General features: G+C 43.4%; 1 protein-coding gene across 2 annotated transcripts in view; it reads right to left on the bottom strand.

Annotated features, from left to right (window-relative positions):
• trpm4a (transient receptor potential cation channel, subfamily M, member 4a) overlaps nt 1–20,638 on the bottom strand; it is a 171,521-nt gene that overhangs the window by 3,237 nt on the left and 147,646 nt on the right. The window contains exons 23-27 of one of the 2 annotated variants that reach the window (XM_049560180.1): nt 19,334–19,499; nt 19,046–19,227; nt 15,276–15,408; nt 13,203–13,275; nt 4,853–4,946 (exon numbers count right to left, since the gene is read on the bottom strand). In XM_049560180.1, the coding sequence (XP_049416137.1) occupies nt 4,853–4,946; nt 13,203–13,275; nt 15,276–15,408; nt 19,046–19,227; nt 19,334–19,499 (648 nt within the window). The remainder of the gene's footprint in view (nt 1–4,852; nt 4,947–13,202; nt 13,276–15,275; nt 15,409–19,045; nt 19,228–19,333; nt 19,500–20,638) is intronic. The other variant, XR_007447791.1, reaches the window with a different exon arrangement.

Raw genomic sequence — 20,638 nt, 5'->3', positions numbered from 1 at the left:
AAAAACCCTATGTATATATATATATATATATATATATATATATATATGCTGTAAAGCCCTGTGAGGCAAATTGTGATTTGTGATATTGGGTTTTATAAATAAAATTGATTGATTGATTGATTGATCGATTGATATATATGCATATATATATGACTCAAAACACAAACACATTTTCAATGCACACAAAAACAAATTTCATTCCATATATAAGTAAAAGAAAATCCATATATAAACAATAAGATTTATAAACATGTTTGTGATGCACACACAAATATTTCTTGTTTTAAATATGTGCAATTGAAATTCACAAATGTACGCATGTAAAAGTATTTGCAATTTTCATCAAATACATATTTGGAGGTTGTTACATTGATATATGATGTATATACAAACCTGCATTTACAAAGTGCTTTTAATTTGTAAACTTCCCTGCATTTGTGTGTGCGAATTTTGAGACTCCCCTGACGTGACTCGATTCACAAATGCATTTTTTCTAAGAGGGGATTGTCTGCAGCCAATCATATGTCTCACTCCTTTACAGCCAATCACATGAGTGCCTCCCCACGAGGGGTGTTATATGATGTCATTAAAGCGCGCGCAGGTGGAATGCTGCGTTCGTTTTGTACTTGGAGGTCGGAAGTGGGAATGACATCACCTCCGAGTTGACAACAGTTTTTGCATTCTAGTTGACGATGGTGGACAAGACGGAAAAAAACATGGACGCCCGCAAGAAAGCCTTTGTTGCCCTTGTACTTTCGTATAGACAGCTTCAAAACCATCATGCACTCCAACTGATGAAAGCTGCATATGAGGCTGACCTAATGTAAAACAAATAAGATAGAATTGCTATAAACAGTACTTTAGCAGAGTGTTTACTCACTATGTATGTTACCGACAGCCATCGTGAATTTGTAAGTTAGGGTTGATGCGGTTGCTCCGAGTTTCCTAGTTGGAAATCCGACCTCAGGGTGCGTTCGAGTTTAAACTTCCGACTGAGAACTGTGTTTAATCATACATAGTGATTAAACACTCTGCTAAAGTACTGTTTATAGCAATTCTATCTTATTTGTTTTACATTAGGTTAGCCATACCCATAGTACTGTTAAATTTTTATCCGTGGGCATGTTGCTATGCTGTCTGTATGTGCAAAATGCCACATAGAGCGTTGTTATCAACTGATATTGCTAACAGTGGTGTTGGGAACACAAATTCGGGCTTCACACGGAGGCACCAAAATGTTAGGATTTAAATTCGGGCTTCACACGGAGGCACCAAATATGTTAGGATCAACATATTTTTACGTCACACAGCGGCACCAAATATGTAGGGATTTAATTGGCTATCGGAAATAATTAATAATTATTAATAATAATTAATAGTCGTGTTAAATAATGTGACTTAATTAACATTAAATCACCTCGTGGGGCACCATTCTGTAAAGGGAAAAATGATAGCCAGTTAAAGATATCAGTCTCATAAAATAGGCTATTAATTTTGAGTTCGATTAATAATTAAATTAATGACAACGACCAAAATTAACGGTAATGCCTGAAGGACATCAGAGTTCTTGACGCAGCAGAGGCTGACTATTCATTCACTCTTGTGCAACAAGACAGCAGGTATGATTCCAAAGCAAACCAAAACACACAAATTCTAACTAACTATATACAAGCTTGGTGTGTGTGTGTGTGTGTGTGTGTGTGTGTGCGAGAGAGAAAAGAGAAAGACAAAGGCGGGTGTGGTGATCAAAGAGCCGTTTGGCCTACAAAACAAAATGGCTGACAACAGAGAACTACAAGATGGCCGAATCAAAGCTGGCTTCAGATCGGGGAAGGTGTTTGTCTGACCGTGTGGTCAGGACAAAGACAAAGGAAAAGAAGCGGGAACTTTGAGATGCCTGTTTGGGTATAGCTCTGTTGAAAGCCTATTTGTTAATGAGTCTATGTGAGTGTGATATGTGTTGCAAACGGTCTGGATTAGTGCAGAGATTGTTTAGTTGGGTGCAAGAATCTGTTTGTGAACAGTATTAGCAAACTAAACACTTAGCTTTGGTGAAGCCAACTAATCAATGACCTAACTGCAAACTATCACAACAATAACACAATGACAGCATTAAATCACATACAACAAGTTAAACAGTCTTAGCCTGTAAAGCTGTAATATGCTATGCCCAGTTGTTACGTTACTGATCCTTGAATGGATGGGAGAAAGAGTCACTTGGTGGTGTACTGCTTTGTTAGCCGACAGAAGAAGGCAGGGAAGATGGTTCCAGCTGCAGTCTTTGCTGTGTCCTTTGTTCCAAAGGTGAAACTCCGAGGAAGCTGGTTGCTGAGGGTTTAGCAGAGTTGGATGCTGGATGCTAACTCACTTGGTTCTCTTCGTTGCTGGAAAGTTAGCTGCAAACCTTGTGTTTGCAAGAGAGTCTATGATCAATTGCCCTCCCTTTAGTGGTTTGGGGCTATGGAGCAAGGGTCTGGGCCTCTGCTGTTCCAGGCCCAGCTGGAAAGAGGTGTGAGCTGCTCCGCAGTTGGAGCAAGAGCTCTGAGCTGTTGTAGCTCCAGAGCAAGAGAGAGAAGGCTTGGAGGGAGCAGACCTTCTACAGAGTTTGGTGACATCACAGAGAGGCATGTCACTGTAACAGTACTGTCCAATCAAGTTGTGAGACTTGTGTCTCACTGAGGTGTGAGGTGAGACCTCCTGGAGATGGGTGTCAAATAGCTGTCTTTGTTTGGAAAACAAAGAGCATGCAGAGGAAAAAGCCTTTAAATCTCCAGTTTAGATTTTACCAAATGACAAAACATCTGTGGTCCTGTGAATCCCAACAGTGGCTACGGCTAGCCCAACGGTAGAACGGTACCGTCCATGTTTCTTGGACCTAAAAGAAAATCGGCCTAAGGTCTTTTTAACATCATGCCGGAGGACTACAGTTGAAAATTAGCCTTTGGCTAACACCGGCACATTTACAGCAATGTTCATTAACGTGCACTGTCCTCTAAATAAATAAAATGAGAAAAAAAATTTCCGACTTGTCCACCGTTGTCAACTAGAATGCAAAAACTGTTGTCAACTCGGAGGTGATGTCATTCCCACTTCCGACCTCCAAGTACAAAATGAACGCAGCATTCCTCCCACCTGCGTTAATGACGTCATATAACACCCCTCGTGGGGAGGTACTCATGTGATCGGCTGTAAAGGAGTGAGACATATGATTGGCTGCAGACAATCCCCTCTTAGAAAAAATGCATTTGTGAATCGAGTCACGTCAGGGGAGTCTCAAAACTCGCACACACAAATGCAGGGAAGTTTACAAATTTAAAGCACTTTGTAAATGCAGGTTTGTATACAGTATATATCATATATCAATGTAACAACCTCCAAATATGTATTTGATGAAAATTGCAAATACTTTTACATGCGTGCATTTGTGAATTTCAATTGCACATATTTAAAACAAGAAATAGTTTTGTGTGCATGACAAATGTTTATAAATCTTATTGTTTATATGTGGATTTTCTTTTACTTATATATGGAATGAAAAATATTTTTGTGTGCATTGAAAATGTGTTTGTGTTTTGAGTCTATATATATATATGTAAATCCCCAATTACATTTGTGAATCCTTTTTTGTGCATTTATTCTTTTTGAGACTGTTCTAGCTCCATATGGAAGAGGTCTCACAGCCTGTTCCAAGCCTGGCATTACACATTATTATTATAATATTTTCATTTCATTTAGATGCTGATTTCCTCACATCTTAAAGGGCCAATGTGTAAAACGGGTTGAAAACAGTGAGCGCTCCAAAAACTCCGGTAACACTCCAGGGGGTAAAAGACTCTGTCCCAAACTCTGAGTCTTCTAGCGTAACAGACACACTTCATACAAACATACTCGTTTACCATACTGAGTGGGGACCCCCTCCCCTCTCTGCTCCACCAATCTCCAGCCCGCATACTGACTGACAGCGTAGCCTGGAAACAGAGCTCAGCTGTTTATTTAGCCTAGCAATATCTCTGGACTATAGTAGCTGCAATGGACGACTTTGAACACGATTTTGAAGAGTTTCTTGTAGCGGACACAGATCCAGAGCCATACCTGTTTGAGCCGGAGCATACAGATGAGGAACTCCATGTGTTTGATGCTGAGGGGGCGAGAAGAGAGGCTGAATGCACAGAATGGGATTTGGTGCTACCATCGTTGGGGAGATATATCATCAGGAGGAAAAGGAGTGAAGTTGCATCTTCTTTTCCTCGCAGATGACGGTTCGGGTTCATTCTCTCCTGTTGCGTGGTAGGTGTGGTCCATTTGCAAACTTTATAACTAAAAAAACTTTTCACTACTCTCTATCAACGAACTACTAACACTCTCTACTGTTTCCTCCTCTTTCTTCCTTCCTTCCGCTGTCTTTGTTGGTTTATTTATACACGCGAAGCGCGTTCTCTGGCTGGCTGGATTGTCTGCTCGGTCTGCCATACATACATGGCGGCGCAAGATGGCAACCTCTCTAAAGCTACGAAAACCAAACGAATTAAACATATTAATGGGTAGAATATTCAGATTCAGATTCAGATTGACAATAAACCATGCCAAATATTACACACTGGCCCTTTAAATAATTGCTCAATTATCTCATCACATTATAATAATAAAATCTTTCAAAACTTCCAATGAACTATTGAATACAAAAGTTTCCTTCATGGGGTTATGATTAGGTGTTGCAGTTTCTTGATTGTTTGGGAAAGGGGAAAAATGTCTTGGTTTGAGTAAAATGAACAGACATCTGTCAGACAAGGCTCTGTGGGAGAAAGCCAGCAAGGAAAATTCTCCAATGTGCTTAGGTGTCCAGTGACTTTACCTCTGAGGACAGGAGGGGGGCGGCCAGCTTTTATCAGATCACTCTGAGACAGAGCATCTGTCATCCAGGAGAGGGCACTGCAGCAGTACTCCAGCTGGGATAGAGAAACACACACAAGGCTGCTGGATGAGTGCTGAGGCAGGCAGAGCCAACAGCTACAGGGAAACTCTACACACTGTGCACACACACTCTACAGACAGACAGTATATACCCATATCAATCTACCAATACATGCAGATTGTACACACTGAAACAAAGCAACACCTATTGTTTTTTGTCAGAATAGGTGGGTGCTTCTTATTTGATCTGGACTTACAGGGAAAATGTGCCACCTTTTATATGGATGTCTAATCAGTGTTAATGGTTAGTGTAGTCAACTGAGGCAATAACATCTAAGTTCTCCTACTCGCAGAGCCATACCTTCATGCACCAAAGTGCATTGAACACAAGCTTCTCACACACATAACTTTTGTTAGGCTCCTAGCCTATAGCTATATTTCTTTGTTGGCCAAAACATAGTATTAGGTGACAGCTAGAATTACCACCTCCTGGTTGTATGCCTCCGCACACCAGTCAAGGTTCTCTTACAGTTTACATCCATGTCTGTGAAAACATGAATGCTTCATACACATCTTCCCACTGGCAGCACAGAGCATCTGTACAATCAGTACAGTTTCAAGGTGGGCACCAAAGATGAGTGTCACCAATAAAGTATCTGATTAAATATTCCCCCCTCTGTTCCTGACATATGACATTGAGTAATGGTAAAAGTAAAAGTAAAAGTGTTTATACAGAACATTATGATGTCAGGGCGGCGCGGTGGTGTGGTGGTTAGCACTCTCGCCTCACAGCAAGAGGGTTGCCGGTTTGATCCCGGGTGTGGGAGCCCTTCTGTGCGGAGTTTGCACGTTCTCCCCGTGTCAGCGTGGGTTCTCTCCGGGCACTCCGGCTTCCTCCCACAGTCCAAAGACATGCAGATTGGGGACTAGGTTAATTGATAACTCTAAATTGTCCATAGGTGTGAATGTGAGCGTGAATGGTTGTTTGTCTCTATGTGTCAGCCCTGCGATAGTCTGGCGACCTGTCCAGGGTGTACCCTGCCTCTCGCCCGATGTCAGCTGGGATAGGCTCCAGCCCCCCCGCGACCCTCAAGAGGATGAATGCTGGTGTTGACCATCAAATTCTGCTGCAGAGACTGGATCACTTAATTGGCTTAAAAGGTTCAGCACTAAGCTGGTTTAAATCTTATTTATCTGATCGTTTTCAATTTGTTGACGTTCGCAATGAACCATCCTTACGTACTAAAGTTTGTTTTGGAGTTCCGCAAGGTTCTGTGCTCGGACCAATCCTGTTTACTCTATATATGCTTCCTTTAGGTAACATCATTAGAAATCACTCTATAAATTTCCATTGTTATGCGGATGATACTCAGTTGTATTTATCAATGAAGCCAGAAGAAAGCAATCAATTAACTAAACTCCATAATTGCCTTAAAGACATAAAAACTTGGATGAGCACCAATTTCCTGATGTTAAATTCAGACAAAACTGAAGTTATTGTTCTTGGCCCCAAACAACTCAGAGACTCTTTATCTGATGACATAGTTTCTCTAGATGGCATTGCTCTGGCCCCTGCCACTACCGTAGAAACCTCGGAGTACATTTGATCAAGATTTGTCTTTTAATTCTCATTTAAAGCAAACCTCACGGACTGCATTTTTTCATCTGTAATATTGCGAAAATTAGGCCTATCCTGACCGAAAAGATGCAGAAAAATTGGTCCACGCTTTTGTTACCTCAAGGCTGGATTATTGTAACTCTCTATTATCAGGTAGCTCTAGTAAGTCCTTAAAAACTCTCCAGCTAATTCAGAATGCAGCAGCACGTGTACTAACAGGAACTAAGAAACGCGATCATATCTCTCCTGTTTTAGCTTCTCTGCACTGGCTCCTGTAAAATCCAGAATTGAATTTAAAATCCTACTGTTAACTTATAAAGCTCTAAATGGTCAAGCTCCGTCATATCTTAGAGAGCTCATAGTGCCATATTATCCCACCAGAACACTGCGCTCTGAGAGCATGGGGTTACTCGTGGTCCCTAAAGTCTCAAAGTAGATCAGGAGCCAGAGCCTTTGGCTATCAGGCTCCTCTCCTGTGGAATCATCTTCCTGTTACGGTCCGGGAGGCAGACACCGTCTCCACATTTAAGACTAGACTTAAGACTTTCCTCTTTGATAAAGCTTATAGTTAGGGCTGGCTCAGGCTTGCCCTGTACCAGCCCCTAGTTAGGCTGACTTAGGCCTAGTCTGTCGGAGGACCCCCCTATAATACACCGGGCACCCTCTCTCCTTCTCTCTCTCTCTCTCTCGTATCCTATTACTGCATCTTGCTAACTCGGCCATTCTGGATGTCACTAACTCGGCTTCTTCTCCGGAGCCTTTGTGCTCCACTGTCTCTCAGATTAACTCATATCACAGCGGTGCCTGGACAGCGTGGCGTGTGGTTGTGCTGCTGCCGTGGTCCGCCAGATGCCTCCTGCTGCTGCCATCATTAGTCATTAGTCATACTTCTTCTGTTATTATACACATATGATTATTGTCACACATGTATACTGCCAGGTATTAATACATACTTTCAACATATTGTACCGCAGTAACCAGAACTATAACTATAATATTATTACTTTCATTAATGTTGTTGTAAGATACTGTCATTACCTGCATCTCTCTCTCTCTCTCTCTCTCTCTCTCTCTCTCTCTCTCTCTCTCTCTCTGTGTCATATGGATTACTGTTAATTTATCATGTTGATCTGTTCTGTACGACATCTATTGCACGTCTGTCCGTCCTGGAAGAGGGATCCCTCCTCAGTTGCTCTTCCTGAGGCTTCTACCGTTTTTTTTCCCCGTTAAAGGGTTTTTTTTGGGGAGTTTTTCCTTATCCGCTGTGAGGGTCTTAAGGACAGAGGGATGTCGTATGCTGTAAAGCCCTGTGAGGCAAATTGTGATCTGTGATATTGGGCTTTATAAATAAAATTGATTGATTGATTGATTGAGAAGATGAATGAATGAATGAATTATGATGTCACAGCAAAGTTGACCATTGACCTATTTTATCCTGTTAGACATCTGTGTGAAGTTTTGTCATAATTAGCATATGAATTCTTGTGTTATGGCCAAAAACACATTTTATGAGGTCGAGTGGACATTTGTGCCAAATTTGAAGAAAACCCTCAAGGTATTCTTGAGATATCACGTTCATAAGAATGAGACAGATGAGGTCACAAAGACCTTGACCTTTGACCTATGACCAAGTCCAAGTGGACAATTGCGCCAAATTTGAAGAAATTTCCTTGAGGCATTCTTGAGATATCATGTTCACAAGGATGGGACAGACGTATGGACGGACCGAAGGACATTTCAAAAACATAATGCCTCCAGCAGCTACTGCTATTGTCAGCAGAATAAAACCAGTGGTCATCCAGCACGTTCTCACTCCCAGGTAGTTAAATATGGCAACTTGGTCAGTGGCCCAACACTATAAACCATGACGCCCGAGTTAGCCCTTGTTTCATGCAACATGTGTCCTTTCACTTCTCGATTCACAGGAAATGTAGGTTTCACCAGTTACTTTAGGTTTAGGCAAAAATACCTACTTAGAAAAAGAATATGGTTTAGGTTAAAATAAGTATGTTTGTTAAGTAACTTACTTAAATAAATATGCCACGTGATGATAACTATGTTATGTAGATGAAAATAAACACAATGTTGACTCTTGGTTTCAAATGGAACATGAACATCAGTCTCCTGGATTAAAGTCCTGTGTATGTTTGACCCACCACCACCTCTCTTTCCCATCCTACATGAACTTTCTCACACTTTAAACAACGTCATTGTCGCAGGTAGGTTTACATTAGGCAGCTATTGTTCAGCGGTACAATGCGTCATCCACTTATCAGAAGATCAGTGGTTCAATCCCCAGCTCCTCCAGTCCACATATTGAAGTATCCTTGGGCAAGGATTTCAACCAGTGGCTCTAACATTGGTATGCGTGTAAATGGTTACCAAGTAGCAGGTGGCGCCATGTATGGTAGCCTTGGCCACCAGTGTGTGACTGTGTGTGTGAATGGGTGAATGTGACATGTAGTGTAAAAGCGCTTTGAGTGTTCGAAAGACTAGAAATCCATTGTATAAGTGCAGGCCGGTTTACATTTAGAGTTAGTTTAAAGTCTGGTGCGTCTCGTAGAGACGTTTAATGGGTGCCTTGTGCATCTGTATTACATGTGGAGAGCCACTGACCAAGCTGCTGTATTTGACACCCTGGCATGGGCATTACCTGGCTTGGGCATTCAGGGCTTTAGCTAAATGAAAAGAACATTGTAAGCTATCTAAGCAAGACTTGCTACAGTTACATTTTGTTAGTGTTTGTTATGCATCCATTCAGAACATGGTGTCTTTGGTAATTATCATTTTTCTGCTGGTTCATAGTTTTAACAATTAGTAAGGTGGCTGTTACATTTCTTGACCTCAGTCATAGGTAGCTGAGCAGAGACCCCCACTGAGTGTGGGCCCTCTGGCGGTCGCACCCTCTGACCCTATTGTTGCTCCGCTTATGCTGAAGGTCTTCAGCACACCTCTGTCAAAGTGAGAAGTAACATTTACATGCATAGTAATATAATGCACACACATGATCTCTCAGAGTTGGAGTCAGTAACAGCATCAAAAATGGCCCACAACAAAATTTACTGCAGCATAATGATTCACTTTTTGTTGGCATCACAGGACAATCTGAGTTAAAGTACCACCAGTCAGTATTTGCCCTGAGCAGCTCAGGTTCTTGGCGTCCCCGCAACCTCGGCCTCTGTCCAGTGAAATTCTTCAGCCATGTACTTTGGTTTGAGTAAATTTGGGTGCATATCCCAGTCAGCCCAAACACTGTAAAATGATTAGATTAGATTAGATTAGATTAGACAGAACTTTATTAATCCCTTGGGAAGACTCCCTCAGGGAAATTAAGATTCCAGCAGCACTGAATAGCAGCACACAGGGTAAAGAGCACACAGGGTATCAAAAAGCAAAAAGTAAAAACAATTTGCAAAATATAAATATAAGATATATGATACAGATATGATATATACAGAGAATAAATAAATAATTCCTTATTATATTCCTTATTGTGGTGGCCACTGGCTTCTGGTTACTGCTCCTTCCCGTCCTGTGTCTTCCTGTTAATCCTCCTCCCCCGGGTGAGGAGTTGTATAGTCTGATGGCCTGAGGGACAAAGGAGTTTTTCAGTCTGTTAGTCCTGCACTTGGGAAGGAGCAGTCTTTGGCTGAACAGGCTCCTCTGGTTAAATGACCGCAGCCTCCTCAGGAAGTACAGCCTGCGCTGTCCCTTCCTGTACAGGTGGTTGGTGTGGGTTGTCCAGTCCAGTTTGCTGTCCAGCCACAGCCCGAGGTACCTGTAGGAATCCACAGCCTCCACCTCAACTCCCTCGATCAGAACTGGTCGTGGTTTTGGTCTGGACTTCCCAAAGTCAATGACTAGCTCCTTAGTCTTCTAGGTGTTGAGCTGTAGATGGTTTGTGTGGCACCAGACAGCAAAGTCCCTCACTAGGCTCCTGTACTCCTCCTCTCTGTTGTCCCTGATGCATCCAACAATGGCTGTGTCATCGGTGAACTTCTGGATGTGACACAGCTCAGAGTTGTAGCAGAAGTCCAAGGTGTACAGGGTGAAGAGAAGAGGGGCCAGCACCGTGCCCTGGGGTGCTCCGGTGCTGCTGATCACAGTGTCAGACATGGTGTGTCTCAGCCTGACGTACTGCGGCCTGTTGGTGAGGTAGCTGGAGATCCAAGTGACCAGGCAGGGGTCCACTTGCATCCTGTTCAGTTTGTCCTGAAGCACAAGGGGCTGGATGGTGTTAAAGGCGCTTGAGAAGTCCAGGAAGAGAATCCTCATCATGCCGCTTCCCTTAATCAGGTGCGAGTGGGCTCGGTGTAGCAGGTAGAGGATGGCATCCTCCACACCAACACCTGCCCGGTATGCAAACTGCAGACAGTCCTGGGCGTGTTGCACCTGGGGTCAGTGGAGGCTGAGGAAGAGCCGCTCCAACGTCTTCATCAGGTGTGAAGAGAGTGCCACTGGTCGGAAGTCATTCAGCTCGTTGGGCCGGTTTTTCTTAGGAACTGGAACGATGCAGGATGTCTTCCAGAGGGTGGGCACTCTCCCTAGCTGCAGGCTAAGGTTGAAGGTGCGTTGTAGTAGTTCTCCCAGTTCAGCAGCGCAGGTCTTCAGTAGTCGGGGACACACCTTGTCCGGGCCAGCTGCTTTCCTCGGGTGAAGCTTCCTCCTCTGACCTGGTCCACAGTAATGTGGACCAGGTCCACGCAGTGTTTCACCTCCTGCTGTGCTGCCTTCATCGCCTCCTTGTCCCTGCTCCTGAAGGCAGCCTTCTTCCTGTTGAGGACAGCTTTGACTTCCCACGTTACCCATGGTTTTTTATTAAGGTAACAGCAGACAGTCCTGGTAGGGGAGACCACGTCTGCACAGAAGTTAAGGTAATCCGTCAGACAGTGTGTCAGCCCCTCTATGTCCTCACCGTGCGGGTTGATCAGCTCATCCCAGACCGTGGTGTTGTAGCAGTCTCTCAGGGCACCTTCCATTTCAGGGGACCACCTCCTGATGGAGCAAGTGGTTACCAGCTGCCTTTGGACCAGGGGGGGTGTACTGTGGCTGTAGGTGGACCAGGTTGTGGTCAGACCTCCCTGGGGAGGAGGTCTGACCACATTAACATACAGCAAGTTGATTGTCCTGTTGTTTTTTTGTTGGACAGTCCACAACCTGGTGGAAAGCAGCCAAAGTAGAGTCCAAAGTTGCATGATTAAAATCCCCAGAAATGATCATAAATGCCTCAGGGTGCTGTGTCTGCAGCCTTGCTGTGTCGGAGTGAATCTTCTCACATGCAGTGGCTGCGTCCGCTCTCGGAGGGATGTAAACACAGATAGTTATCACGTAACTAAGCTCCCTCGGCAGATAATATGGCCGCAGGCTAACGGCTAGTAGCTCGAGGTCCTGGCAACACAAGACCGTCTTTACGGAGATATGTCCTGGGTTACACCAGCGGTTGTTAACATACATGATGAGTCCCCCACCTTTGCTTTTCCCGCATGCTTTAGTGTCTCTGTCAGCTCTCACAGCAGTGAATCCCAGCAGGTCCATGTTAGTGTCGGGTATGAGGTGGGTTAGCCACGTCTCCGTAAAGATAAACAAGCTGCTCTCACAGTAAATCCGCTGGTTGTTCAGTGCGGACAGCTCGTCAATCTTGTTTGGCAGTGAGTTCACATTCCCCATGATCATGGAGGGAATTGATGATTTGTAGTGCCTCCGATTGTCCGCTAGCCTAGCCTATAAGCTTAGCCCCGGCCTTGCAGCCCCTGGGTCTCCTGCTCAACTCTGCTGGGATGGGGTGTCGTATCCCAGCTCGTCAGTTTGTTTTCAGAGCCAGTAGTTCCTCTCTTGAATAAGTGAGAAAACTGGCTCCTGGTGGCGTTGGAAAGTTAAAAATATCCATGGGATATGTATAATACACACAATGTCTTCGTGAGAAAAGCAGAAAGGTAGCAAAGATAGGAAAAAAGAGTTAAAAAAGAGCTAAAACTGGAGAGCTACTGGAGAGGCAGCTGTCTCCCACAATGCCAGACTACTGGTTACCCTTGTTGTACCCTTGTTCTCTGCACTCACACATTTTGAGGTATCGTTTTGCTGTTGGAAACGTAGCTAGATTACAATACAAGTGAAGAGAACAAGGAAGATCTGTTTTTGAGTGGCATCTAGGATATTTATGCTCCAATAGCTTGTATTTCTTTCTTGCATCCAGCCATGACACCATCACATCAAATCAGAGTGGTGGAAGGAAGGAAGATCAACAGATTATGCAGTTGAAAACTCTGCTTTTTTGTTCAATATAGCACGCACTGAGAAATTTATTGCTAGAGTTGACGATATTTATCATCAACACTGACTGGATATCTAGATAAATGTGGTGAATTTCCCTTTTTCCAAGAAAATCTAGAATTATTTTTAGGAATAATATTCTGGACAAGATTAACTAGGAACTGCAGATGGAAAACCTGCCGAATATTCAGTTGTATCTCTAGACTGATAAAGGCTCTTGCTGGGACAGATATTTCCTCTTAAGAGACAGCTCCAAATTAAATACAAAGACAAGCCACCACAACACCACATTTTCTGGCATTGAAAAGAGCCTGGATTATGGTTCTAGGCTGCAATGATGCTGGTAATGACTGGTACAAATAAGGCTCACTAGATCTTTCATGTGCGGTAAGGTATTGCTAACCTCTGTCTCCAGCAACCTCAACCTTCGGTCGTGGTCACGAATCTCTGCCATCTGCTTCAGCACACTGTCCACCCTGTAGAAATAAATACACACAAACTAATAAGCGTACTTAGTAGGATGTAGATCTCCACCAGATGCTACCTATCTTACACAATGATGAAATCAATGGTGTCATCACTGCAAACTGCTCAAAAAAGATAAAGAACCCTTTGACTGTGCGCATTATTGCCCCTGCCTTTGTTGAACTCAGATATAAAGGTGTATGCTAAGGGACTTTCCTGCCATCTGGAGCCCTATATGTCTCCCCTAGTCCGCCACAAGACAAGGTTTATAAAAACTTGGCTGTCTGGCTGCTAATAACATCGAACGTTTATTGCATATCATAGGGGCCTCTCCAAATATCGCCACAATAGCAGCTGTTCTGTCATTAGATATAGAGAAAGCTTTTGACTGCTTGGAGTGGCAATGTTTTGTGGGAGGTTTTAGTGCACAAAGAGTTTGGGGAACATTTTATTGCAGTGATTCAGATTTTTTATTCCAATCCTACCACTGTGGTTCTAACAGGCAAAATCTGCTCAAGGTTCAAGGTTACTAGGGGCAGTTGCCAGGGCTGTGTCCTTTCCCCTTTTTTGTTTGCCCCAGCTTTAGAGTCACTAGAGCAGGCTATTCATCTGTCTGAGTATGATCCTATAACTACAAAATACAGATCTCCATATTTCTTTTTTTGCAGACAACACCCTGCTTTATCTTGGTAATGCTCTTCAGTCTGTACCGTACCTTCATCAGCTTTTTAAAAACGTTGGCAGTTTATCTGGATATAAAATGAAATGGTCCAAATCGGCTTTACTTTCCCTTGATGAAGCTATGTGTAACTCAAAATGGATTTCAGATATTCCAACAGTAATCATTTGTGTTATTTGGGTATTCAGATATATTCCTCAGTTAATCAAATCACTAAAAACAACTAGCGTAAGAACTGTTGAAACTGACCTGAAGAAATGGGTTAAAAATCCAAAACTTGGTACAGTCACGATTCTCAATCATTCAAACTAATGTTCTTCCTAACACAAACTTTTATAGCTTTTTGATCTCTCTGTCAGCTACAGTGGGGTTTTGGAATAGGTTGAACTCATGATCTAAGTTTAGGTGGGCAGAATCTAATACATTTTTAAATTTATTTCAGGTCCTTTATTCTTCAGTTCCTTCATTCTTGGTTGAAGTTCTTTATTGGAACTGGCTTCCTAGGAGTAAGAACAGCCATTGCATCCATGGCCTAGTTTATACTTAAGTGTGGGCACCCGGTGTCTGGTTTCCAAATTATGCTCCGTGCTGCTAAAGACAGCTCTTAAACCAAGGCCAATTGAAAATATATGGAAAGATTTTGCATCACACAAGGATTAATTGTGTCACAGTCTTGTCCAGTATGTCAATTACTTCACGAAATCCAAATCATCAGATAATTGATCTTTTGAGAATTTATTGGACACCTCACAAATTATTTTTGATGAAAGCCAGACCATCCCTAAATTGTATGCTTTGCCCTCAGGGAGTTTCTGGAACACTTGCACATATGGTTTGTGAATGTCCAGAAGTTCTTTTATTTTGGAACTGTGTCTCTTCATGTCTGTCAGAGATTATGCAATGCTCTGTTTTATTGTTGAATGATGATTCTTAATTTACACTATTACAATGACAAGTATGGCTGTCTGGCCTAACAGAAGCCAAAAAAATTACTGCTCTACAAAGGAAGGCCCTGCATTCGGCCGATTGGTCCAGTAGTATGCGAGATTGGCTACAGACAGACAGATACACACACAAAGACAATCAAGTGTGCACGCAGCAACACAACCAAATACATAATTCCCTTCAGGCTCAAACCTGTCAGAGATAATAATCCTGCTACAAACCTCAGATAGAATGTCAGTCTGAGTTCAGCTCAGTTCAACAAAATGGAATGGTCACAAATATATATAAGAGATTTCTATACGTAAAAGAGAAACATTAGAAGTATAACCTGAAAGTAAGAAGTGACGACACTTTTGGTCAGTCATAACAAAAGCAGAGGCAACTTACTTGACAGATGTAGATTTAAGTTGTGCTGTGTCTGTACATCTCTGCCGCTTATTCTGAGCTGTGAGGAAGTTTTCTTTGTGGATTGCCTCCCATGTGTTGAGGCGGCTGGCATTTCTGCCCCGGAGATCAAGAGCTGAGGACAGAGAAGATCAGTAAAGTCACTAGAATGAGGACAAGAATAAGAATTGCACATTATGCCTGTCCTGAATTTTGGGGATCGAAGCTTCAGTGAGAAATGGGTCTTCAACAGCGGGTCCGGGCCTTCTAGTTTATCATAAGAGTTACTGCAGGTAATTTTTTTCAACTTTTTTTTTTCTTTTCAAAAAATAAATATCTCTAAAAGTACACATTAACATGAATCCAACATATTTGGCCTTTTCCAACAATGTTTCTGTGAAAGTGGAGTTTCCTCCCTCACCTACCTGAAAAGCAATTGCAGCAAGACTGCAGCCTGAGGTTGATATGGCCCCCATATGCAACTCAATTTCAGGTGACTGGCCAAGCTCATTATAGATTTGTAAAATGCCAATTTCCTTTCGCTGGTACTCGACTCTTGGGGGGTCAACTTTACAAATTTTGAAATTATTCCAGATGTTTGACTTTTTGGACATCTTGCTAGCATATCTGTAAGCCTGTCTTTGTGGTCAAACTGTCCCAGTCTCATTACTGCTGGACTGCTGGTGACTGGTGTTAAATGAGAGCAAGTTGGGGTCGCAAAACTATCAATAAGTTTATTTGTCATTGTCTGAGAATAACTAACGCCAGTTGATGCAGCTTTTTTTCTCTGCAGAAGTCACACTGTTTGAAGGAATGTCTTGCGTGGAGTGGTGGGGCTGGAAACAATGTATTCAAAATTTTGTACAACTTCTTGTGTCCACTATGTAGTGCTAGAGAACACACAGTTATATATGTCATGTTGCTTGATATGAATTGTTGAAAACACCATGGAAATGTCATGAAAATCAAATGATACTGTCACACAAAGCCTACTTCCTGTTGCCAGTGAGTGGCACAGTGACTATAACACCAGATTGGCATGCCCATGTCTTCAGGCCTGGACCCTTAAGAGGCCTGTGAAATCTGTGACAAACTGGATAATGTACACTGTAAAACAACTTCCTGTTTCATGGTGAGTAGTGTGCAAGTGTTCAATAAAGACTCACAATCTTCACAAGGAAGCATAATCAAGGTTTAAAGGCCTTTCTTACCACATCTGAGGTGGATGTGGCCAACCCACATGGAGGTAAAAGTAAAAAATCAATGTAAAAAAACCCCATACAATTTCCTGTGCCAGTGGGTGAATATATGACCATAATTCAACTTTGGCAAGAAGATGTCATTGGGTCAGGACTTTTAACAAGCATGACAAATTTGGGCAGATTGGACAATGTATGCTCAAGATACAACAACTTTCTGGTTTATGTCAAAACACGCACAAGGGCCACCATGCCACGACAAAGGCATTCCATGAAAACTGTTTTCACCAGACAGCATAACTGAGGTGTTAAAGGGGCAAAAAGCAAAATCGTTTCACCGCTAGGTTTGCTGTTGTGCACTGCCTGTAGACCAAAACAAAGTGTGTCATGAGCCACTCCTCCCTCTACCTCTGCTCTCCATCCCCCAACTCGCCTCGTCGTCGCGGGCTGCTCAAGCTCCGGACATTAACCCATCACGGTGTTTCCTCCGCAGCCTCCACTTCACCCAGCTTCACTCAGCTGCCCGAAAAACCCGCTGCTTCTTCCTACTTTAACCTGAAGCGATGTTTTAGCCTAGCAGGCAGCCTGTGAGCCAGCTGGCCGCTAGGCTAAAACATCGCTCTCACTGACGGAGAAGAAGAGGAACGTTGGCGTTAGCTCCCGGTGTTAGCACTAGCTGGGATCCGGCAATGTCTCTAGCCGAGTCGGCTGCCACCGGCTACTGGAGTAACTTACAGCTATGGAGCACTTCTATCAGCTCTTCTAGTCATTGAGCCTCGCCTCCATCTCAGCAAATACATTACAAAAATGTAGCCTCGCGGGCTGCCCGGTACATGCTACATTTTACAATGCTAATTGAAAATGTTAGCTGTGTTGCCAGGCTAACATACTCACTTAACACAACCGTAACGCCTGACCCATTGCTGGGACTGAGCAGCTAATAACTCAAGCTCCAGACATTAACCCATCCCAGTGTTTCCTCCACTTCACCCAGCTTCACTCAGCTGCCCGATAAACACGCTGCTTCTCCACTGGTCATGCTGCGGCTAATGCCTCGCCAGCCGTTCCCAGCTAGCTCCGGATTGTTATTGAGGTTAAAGTGGGAGAGGCAGCGAATCTGTGGGGCAGCTGAGTGAAGTGGAGCCTGAGGAGGAAGCACCGGTTAGCCCCGGTTTCGTTCCGCTCTCTGCCATTTCATTTCGAAAATATGCGCTGCCATTGCTCACTGGCTGTAGCCTTTTATAGGGAGGGAGGGCCAAGGGCTCCAGGGGCAGCCGGACTGGCTTGCAAACAATGGGCTGGAGATCAACACAGAGGGAGGGTGTGTGAGGTCATGCTATACTCCAGATGAAATTACACCTCTAGTTCTTCACATAGCAATTTTTTAATTCCTTCAATCTAGAAATGATGAATTTCGCTTATTGCTCCTTTAAGGCTTTTAAAAACAAATTGGAGTTTTGTGGCAAAACATGGAAATTTAATGCCTTGCCACGGTAACATGGTTTGACGAAAAGTGTCTAACAATTTTTCATGTAAAAGGGGTCACAATTAGGAGTCAGTAGGATTAAATCTCTAGAACGAGTTTGTTAAAGTATGACCCCTTTAAATAGCCAAACATGCACAAAAATTACAGCAAATTAAAACACCTCCTGTTTTTTTTGGGCATGGCTCCAAGAGACTTTTTTTTATACATCTTGGCATATTACATGTGCCTCCCAATTTTTGTACATCTCGGTGAAATATAACATGGGGGCTACTTTGTTGAAATTTTGTACGGGGCACTACTGAGACACTTTGTCACACTGGAGACCCATAAAATATTTTTTTCACCAGTTCTGATGTATGTGTAAAGTTTCATTATCTATTTATATATACTATACTATCTATTACTATCTATTTTACATACTCATTTACTGTACCAAGCGGGGACGCCCTCTCCCTCTCTGCTCCAACACTGATTGACAGCTGACTTCACTCATTTACACTCACCACTGCCCCAGAGCTGCTACAATATGCTATCTACAGAGATAGCACTGGCGATCTGAACTGGTCAGTGGCTAAAAAAAAGCACGTTTATACGGGACGTGTAGTGTAAGATTTAATCTTAAATCAGATAAAAATATTAGCCTGACTCAATGAGTTGTATGTGTTGTTGCTTGTGAACACATTAAACTCGACTGCACCTGATTCTACTCGACTCCAGTGTTTCTCTAAGTGTTTGCCAACTGAACATAAGGTACTAAATCAACATCAGAGGACGATCTGCAGGAGAAGTAGGAGACGAGGTTGGGTGCCATCTGGCCCACTTCCAGGCACCGATTTTCACTTCTACAGACGCATTTGCCCCCATTACCTTTTTTGCTTGTTTCGCACCTCAATACTAAACCAATTTTAGAACGAGTGATACCCATGAATCATACACACACATACACATTGGGAAATAGAGCCCAGGTTGAAAAATACCGAAGTTGTCCTTTAACCTTTGTTTCTCTGTCTTTTGTTTTGCTCCGTCTTTCCCCTGTGCAATGCTTGTCTCGTATCCCCTGTCTTTATGCTCTTCTTGCTATTACTCACCAAAGTGTTTGCTTTTGACTGAAGGAATATGGCGGATGTGTCTCTTGATGAAAAGGTGGATGTGTGAGATGATGATGAAGGGTGGTGCCAGGCAGGGCCTTGAGTGGTACTCCACAATCAGGTTGTAACGCTGAAACTTCCAGTAGGTGTCACTGTTCTCCTGTACTTTGGAGAAGGTGTAGCTGCAGACAGTAATTTCAAATCTCATTATGGAGACAGCTCAAATGCTTTGTTTGAAATCTGCTTAATCAGTAGAACACTGGAACTGAAACAAATCAGTTTAAGTACCTGAACATAGCAATGAGTAGATTGACCAGTACTATATTGGTAAACAGCAAGTAGATGACAAGAAGGATGACAACCAGCCAGTTGGCATAGGTGCTCAGACAGGGCTCCTCCCCAGCTTCAATTAGTGTGGCATTGTTCGTACAGTTCACTTCGTCCAATTTATCAGCTAGATGGAGACAAATCAAGAGATCCAAAACATTGCTACATTACTTTCATTAGTACACTTACGTGGTAACAACAAAAGAGTGACATAGAGATACAACAAACAATAGGACAGACAATGGATAGACATACAATCAGCGTGAACATGGCATAATGATGATGAAATGGGTTGACTTGGACAGTGTGTGTGTGTGTGTGTGTGTGCGTGTATGTGCGTGTGTGTGTGTGTGTGTGTGTGTGTGTGCTTGGATGTGGTGGGCGGAGGCAAGCATGAGACGCCCCCATCCAGGCCCCAGCAGCGCAACCAAGGGCCCTAGCAGAAAAGAGGCGTGTCAGGTCAGCAAGGCTCCCACCCTCCCCCCTGTTAAGTTTTTTCATTCATTCATTCATCTTCTAACCGCTTCATCCTCTTGAGGGTCGCGGGGGGGCTGGAGCCTATCCCAGCTACATCGGGCGAGAGGCAGGGTACACCCTGGACAGGTCGCCAGACTATCGCAGGGCTGACACATAGAGACAAACAACCATTCACGCTCACATTCACACCTACGGACAATTTAGAGTCACCAATTAACCTAGTCCCCAATCTGCATGTCTTTGGACTGTGGGAGGAAGCCGGAGTGCCCGGAGAGAACCCACGCTGACACGGGGAGAACATGCAAACTCCACACAGAAGGGCTCCCACGCCCGGGATCGAACCGGCATGTTAAGTTTTTTTATTATAGAATTTTAATTTTTGGGAGCACTTAGCCTGAGCCACATCCAGACCCAGAGGTGGACACTGGCCCATTGCAAGTGTCACCCAAGTCGAGTGCCTCCTCCTGGACCCTGACCATTCCCAGACCCTGTGGGAGGGAATCTGTCCATTGAGGGATGACACTCTTTGTTTTTATTTTACATTAGTTTATTTAGGTTTAATGTATCTATTTGTTTGTTTATTTATTAATTTTGTTTGTCTTTTTTTTGGGGGTTATTGTTTCCCCTTAAGGGTTCCACTGTACCCGCCTTCCGCCCATCCCGAACCGGAGGCCCCGCCACGCCGCAGGGAGCCAGACAAGAAGCACCACCTGCTGCCCCCTAGCAAATGCTAGTATTAGCTAGCAAGCTAACATTAGCACTCACATTATTTTTCTCGAAACCAAATCA

Source organism: Epinephelus fuscoguttatus, linkage group LG19, assembly GCF_011397635.1.
Source record: "Epinephelus fuscoguttatus linkage group LG19, E.fuscoguttatus.final_Chr_v1".
Taxonomy (NCBI): Eukaryota; Metazoa; Chordata; class Actinopteri; order Perciformes; family Serranidae; genus Epinephelus; species Epinephelus fuscoguttatus.
The sequence above is the reverse complement of the archived record's forward strand: the minus strand, read 5'-3'. Positions and strand labels throughout refer to the sequence as shown.